This window comes from Trachymyrmex septentrionalis, unplaced genomic scaffold (assembly GCF_001594115.1).
Source record: "Trachymyrmex septentrionalis isolate Tsep2-gDNA-1 unplaced genomic scaffold, Tsep1.0 scaffold51, whole genome shotgun sequence".
Classification (NCBI taxonomy): domain Eukaryota; kingdom Metazoa; phylum Arthropoda; class Insecta; order Hymenoptera; family Formicidae; genus Trachymyrmex; species Trachymyrmex septentrionalis.
The window spans coordinates 3,427,674-3,434,625 of record NW_017305683.1 but is presented as its reverse complement, the minus strand read 5'-3'; the positions used below and the strand labels follow the sequence as shown (position 1 = coordinate 3,434,625).

The window sequence follows — 6,952 nt, the reverse complement described above, 5'->3', positions numbered from 1 at the left end:
TTGAATCAGTTTATTTTAGATATAATTGCGCGCCGATAACTTTCGGACTTTCAACACAATCAGTTTAAAACGCTAATAATCCTTCTAAATTAAATTAGAAAAACTGTAAAGAATTTTGTCTTTTCTTAAATCTTAAATATATTCACTTAGGATTTTTAATCTTTCTGTTCCTTTTTTTGATCATGCACTTTTTCTATGTGTATCTAAATTTTTTTTTCACGAATTTATTATCATAATTTAAAATAAGAGTTCGATCACCGATACGTATTAACATTTACGAGTTATTGATTATTCTATTTTTAAAAAATTGTCAAATCTAACGTTAATTTTTAAAGAATAGATCTTTATTTTGATTGAAAAAATACATAAATTAATATTTATTATTTTTTCCAACTTTTCATATATATATATATATATATATATATATCCTAAAAAATAAAGTAATTTTAATAAACCAAATAATGAAATAAAATTAATGTAAAAAGTGTAGCGACTTAATTTCACTTTTTGATTTATTATATACAATTTTATATACATACACAACATGCACATACGGATCAAACAACAGATGTTAATTTAAAATGAACAAAAATATCGTGTAGCTCTCTCTCTAATTTTCTAATATTCTGTAGCTTCTAAATCGATAAAGTTTCTCTTCCGCGATATTTCCAACACGCAACGTGACGAAACAGAATACTTTGTCACAATCTTTCTACTTTCTGTTGCTTGAAAGTTCTATGACGAGGAAGATACTCGGTCATGCTAATAATACTCTAACAAAATCGCTTCGATGAAGATTATGCAAATAGTGCACGGAAATGTTTATAAATCAACACGTCCGTATGATCTGGTTGTATGATTTTTTTAGATGTAATATTCTTACCCGGAAATCCAGCTCCTCTACTCGAACCGTTAATCTTCAATGTGGACAGACCCTTCTACTGCACCATTAAACACAACATAGCTCCGATTTTTGTCGGATTCGTCGTTGAACCTTCAGCGAGTTTTTAATATTTCCCGTAATCGATATACTGTAATACAATATAATTCAACACGATAATAAATACAGTACAGCTTAATACATAATTCAATACAGCTTTCTTAGATCGCTTTCTTGTATCGAGAAAAAGAGAAAAAAATTTTCATTTATACAAATTGACGCTCATCTTGGAGATGAAAAATTACATAACACGTATAACTTATGTGATCAGCTTCACATAACAGCGTTGGGAGTGAATAATTTCTGTTTTTAATTTCATTTAACCAGCGTTGATTCATTTCGCTTGCACTAGATTTGATTTGTTCTGTCTATGAATTTTTTTATTATATTGCTGAATCTTTAATTTTTTTAGAATTTACTAATAAAATATTAAGCACTTGAAATACCATTAATTTTTTAATCTCATTCTAATGATTTTCATCATCTATATGATGTTTACGTTCGCTTTTGGAAAGTGTGCGTTATATAAGGTGCTTTTTTAAAATTAATATTGTATTTAAAAAGATAAGTAATCTTTTTAATATTATACTCAATCTCGGTAAAATAGAATGAGTGTATTTATTAAAACTTCTTTTCAACCATAGATTTTATGATGAATGAATTTTTCTTTTAATTTAAGAGATAATTATATTTTTATTTTAATTGTATTTTTTATTTAATTTTTTGAACTTAATTTGCTCACTGTTATGCATATTGTGCTCTGTATATTGAAAAAGATTTCTACGCGAAATTGACACAAAATGTAGCTTTTTTTCTTCTCTTGAAAAAATATCAATAGAATATTATTAGATCCGAATCCAGAATTATCACGATGCACACGGTAATGCACACTGTAGGTTAGGCATCACATTTTTCGTCACATAATAATTTAACAGGACGCATGATGTGCCGTCACGAATCGCTTCTACGAAGCGAATAAGGATTAATCACGATCATTATCACATCGCGGTTCGCACGAACAATCCGATGATCTGTTCCAGGATTGGAGTTTGAAATGCGATGTCTGATGTTCCCGATCGTCGTGGAAATTGATCGTCCATTTATTTTTAATATTGTCAAGATTCTTCAGGATCAAGAGAGCGGAAACGGTGACGCTGTGTCGCTGTTCACCGGGATAATTACTGCACCGACTTACTAGCCAGTTGCAGTAAACGTCGTGTATATATTGTACTTGATCGTTTACATTTTGAGAAAGTAACATTTTACGTTAAATCATTTTTGGTGTTTTTTGCTTAATATTATTGATTGTTGATTCTTAAATCTTTGAATTTAATTTAATTTAATTACAAATGATGGAAGAGAATTTGTGTGTAAAAGAATGTAAAAGAATTATTTTTAGTAATATCGGAAATAATCTTCACAGTTTCTCACATTTTTTAATGTTGACATATGATTTTGTTATTTGATTAGTAATGTTTGAATAGTAAGTAATAAAAGTCTTATTAATTATTAATAATGTTATTAATATTTAACTATAAAATAGATGCTTGTTATTTCATTTTTTTCAGATTTATATATTTTTTTAACACCTTTGAAAGAAATTAATTTAAAAATCATCTATATGCATGTATACATTTACAGCTCATTAAATTTTATCTTGTTTTTCACTTAGGTTTGTCGTATGACAAATATACATATTATTTTTCTATTCGTGAGAAAGTATCAACAATTTTTCGCATAACTTAAGACAGATGTAAAAAAAAACAGATAACAAAGTGGATGTTTGTTTATGATAATTTTACGTAAGAAAAAGAGATGTTACTGTAAAGTAAAATAAAGTATTTTAATTTACATGTTATAAATAAAAATGGATATGACAAAAATGTTTTTATGTGCTTCACAATAATATCTAGTCTGATCACTACGTCTTGATATTTCTGCGCATCGTAACATTTCTATTTTATTCTTTTCTAATTTTCTTACTTTATATTCTGCGACGAAAACCTCTATATTTCTTCTTGCATGGTAACGAATTTATATAGCATTGTATGTTAGTTGCATACCTGTTGTATATCTGTTCTACGATTTCGCGATACGAGTGGACGAGTGAATGGGTCGCATGTGATAAATCAATCGTGTGTTTCAGCGATCATCGTCGTGGACAAAATCTCAATAATTCCGGAAAAATTCTCAATCGATCGTCCATTCGTGTATCATATCGTCAAGATAGACAGAAAATCCAGAGACATCAGTGTTATCCCATTATATAACGGATTCGTTTATAATCCATAATGCAAATTGATTGATGATCGTTTATCGTCATTCGTCCTTCCACTTTTAGTTTAAATATCGATATCTATATATTCGTATACTGCTTGCAAATTTGCGCTCATTGAAGCGAATTGTTTACTTTGTTCAATTTAGGAATGTACTGCAATATACTGTGTACATTCTGTATTTCGTACAGTTGCACTTTTTGTATTTCGTAGCAATAATTAATATTACGATGGTCAATGTTAATTATTACGTTCTCGTTACGAAGCGAATTTCTTACATTTTTTTGCTTGTAAATCAGCAACAAGTCAGCAAAATATATTTAATGAATTCAGTATAAGTTTACGATATTATAAACAAAAAATTATATTTATCACTACAATATTGCTTCTATTATCTGTTGTGATGTTGCAGCTATACAACTGTATGAAGATTCGTAATGAAAATTCTCTGATAGATTTACACACTATTATTACATAATTAATATGTTTCAGAATGGCAGGTTTATGCGAATATTTCATTACTACTACAGACACTGCAATTTTCGATCGATCAACCATTTTATTATGCTATCAAATCTATCGATACGCGAACAGGAAATAACATTGTAACATTGTTTTCCGGATACATAATCAAACCTGATTATTAATTAACATATATCCGGTATGATGAATCTACATACGCAAATATACGTGTAAATATACGTATAAACATTAATACAGAGTGATTTAGCAAAATAATACAATATAATTTACAGCTTAGTGGGGTCTGTTTCATTATATTTCTATACTGAAAAAAATTTATTAAATTTTAATACATATTTCTATGAATAGTACTAAGTAAACATTTACAATAAATAAATATATGTTTACATTTAGTAAATATTTACTTAGAGCTTATTCAAACAAATATTTATTAAATATAGTATTTTTTTCAGTTTATTCTTTTTGTTAAAAATATGTATTTAATGCTTATATTCCTTTGATAGCTATTATTGATAGGGTCTTTCTTGACAGGAAAGCAGGTTCGCGTTCTCTTCCCAATATCGATTATATGAATTCAATTATAACAGAAGAAATATAGTAAAATTCACGAAGTCTGTGAATAACACAGGAATAATTTATAAATGTGTATATTGCACATATATATCTTTATGTAATAAAAATTCATATGTATATGACATGCGATGTGATGATGTACATTGCATGTCGTTAATATTTTTTTGCATTTATGCAATAATCTGAATCTTGAATATACATGAGTTATGATTGAAATTTGTTTTTAATCATACTCGTTTGCTTTCCTAATGAATGTTCACGAAGTGAATAGCAATTGAATATTGCAACGCATCTTTCTACATTGGAGTGCAAATTAAATGTCTAAAAGTTTTGACTGAAACGCATTTATTATTTTAGATCTTCATCTTGACGCATGTTTAGCTCTTTTTGTCTCTTATTATATTATTAGTTTATAGTGATGAGAATGATTATGCGAACAATTTGATTTGTTGTTTAATAATGCAAAAAGAAGTCGTAAGCAGCGGATTCTCATCTCCATTAGCATCATACTTTTCTTTCAAGAATGATATTGGTGATGTTTTTTTTAGAAAAATACGACGACGAATACTCTATCGATCATTCATTTTATTATTTAATCGTAGTCTATCAAATCCGAAAACATAAAAGACGACGAATATTGACACTATTTTCCGGAATCGTTATTGCACCTGAGATGTAACTGACTTACAAGAAAGTTATTATGTCGACTAAAATCCTGGCATTAAAATTATAACATTTATTAATATATCTGGTCAGTGGTTACATGTAGATTATTGCACGTAATAATTCATTCGTGTTTTACATGGACTAGAAAGTTATATACATTGCTGTTTTATTATTCCTGTTGGATCTTCATATGATAAATACGAAACTTAATATAAATCTATGTATGTGTACTATGTATGTGTACGCTTCTATGTATGTGTACTCTCTAAATTCTTTGGAATGAGATTCACTTGAAAGAATTTAGAAAATATGTGATTAATTCTATACTGTGAATACAATATCTTTTTAAAGATAGATTAACAATATCCTTTTCTTTCTTCGTTGTACTATATATACTTAACACTGCTCTGGGTTCGACATTAATCTACACATTCAGTTTTTTTATACACACGTACAATTTTTTATTTAATTTATTTTTTCTACAATATATACATTTCGTATAATATTATAGAATAAATAAAAATTAAATTTAAATAAAGACTTTAGAGTTATAAGGTATGCACTATACTTGCATATGGTTGCATTCATAATATATGTACGATAAACAAAAATATAAATAAGTGATATATGACAGTTGCAGGAGTCTTAAAAAGAATGAAAATCTCACCTCGAAGATCTGAAGAGTTTTCGGTTAATCGCCCATTTTTATATGTCATCATAGCAGCGCAGCGTGGCGATAAAATCGATAACTCGAATCCATTGATTTTATTCACTGGACGAATTTTCACGCCGGTCATCCAAATGAAACGTTTTATTTTTGCTTAATAAATTATTTAATAACGTATAGAAATGTAGGAATTAATTGAAATGAAAAATAAAAGGATTACTAACGGCGTAAATATAAATTCAATACCTATACGTACAGTTGTGTATATAAAATATGCAGATATTTAGATAATTTTGTGAGGAATAAAGTTGGAAATAAAATTATTAATATAATGGACTATCAAATAAATATAAACATAAATTATTAATATAATGGTCCCTCAAATAAATATGATGGACGTTCCTCTATTTAGTATTTGAATAAATTATAAAATCTCATGTATTACGTGAGAAAAACAGTTTTTTATTATTTTAATTTTCTCGCTATTCATTTGAATTAATTCCTTGTACAAATTGAAGATTAATATTAAAGAAAAAAATATTGTTTTTGCAAGTGGAAAATATTAAACGCAGTTTAAAAAATGTTACTTTTTTATTTATTATATAACTACAATAAATATCTAACATTCGTTAATATCTCTTTGCGCATAATTAAGATCAATAATGAGAAAATTCAAGACAGATTTATTTCTTGGATAAATTATATTTTGCAACTAAATTTACTTAAGAATTACTTGAGCCTCATTTTTCATATAGCAATTTTTCCTTGTATTAAAATTTTTGTTCCACTTTTATGTTTTCTATCTTCTTTAAAATTTTTCTTTTCTCAATTAGTTTATGTTTATTTTGCACTAATATTTGTATCTTTTAGTTCTTTTGTCCGGACTTTTATTGTTTGTATTTGGAAAGTATGTATTCTTTTTAATTGTTTTGTGTATGTTTTATTTTCGCAAGTGCAGTAAATGAAATTCAACAAGAATCTGTTTTTGTTGTGTATAATTTCTACATAAATCCTATATGTTCCAGGAATGAATTTGCTCTTCAAAATTATTCAAGAAAGTCAAGACTTCATGATTGATTGTCCATTTTTCTATAATATCGTTAAATTAGTTGGTTCTGAAGAAGAGCCTAGTTTCTTATCGCTCTTTAGGGGATATGTTCTCAATCCGCAATAATACATATATATGTAATGATAATAATGTGTATCTTCCAAATGTCTCTAATGACTTTTATTATATCATTATTGTTAAATTAATGCTGTCAGTGTTCAAATATTCTATGAACGTTTTGTTTCGATAATTTGCTAATGATTTCAATAACAAAATTTTTCAAAAGAAAATCTTTGAAC

The 6,952-nt window shown here is 27.2% G+C and overlaps 1 protein-coding gene across 9 annotated transcripts in view; it reads left to right on the top strand.

Annotated features, from left to right (window-relative positions):
- Positions 1-6,952, top strand: part of LOC108751736 (alaserpin-like) — a 33,991-nt gene that overhangs the window by 23,313 nt on the left and 3,726 nt on the right. For 3 of the 9 annotated variants that reach the window (XM_018492110.1, XM_018492109.1, XM_018492098.1), the window contains exon 8: positions 5,573-5,794. The exons of 2 other annotated variants lie outside the window; for them this stretch is intronic. In XM_018492110.1, coding sequence (XP_018347612.1) covers positions 5,573-5,763 — 191 coding nt within the window. In that variant the 3' untranslated portion in view covers positions 5,764-5,794. Of the gene's footprint in view, positions 1-868; positions 1,075-1,980; positions 2,159-3,086; positions 3,248-5,572; positions 5,795-6,630; positions 6,800-6,952 lie in introns of those variants that run through there. 4 more of the 9 variants (XM_018492106.1, XM_018492107.1, XM_018492099.1 and 1 more) reach the window with 4 other exon arrangements.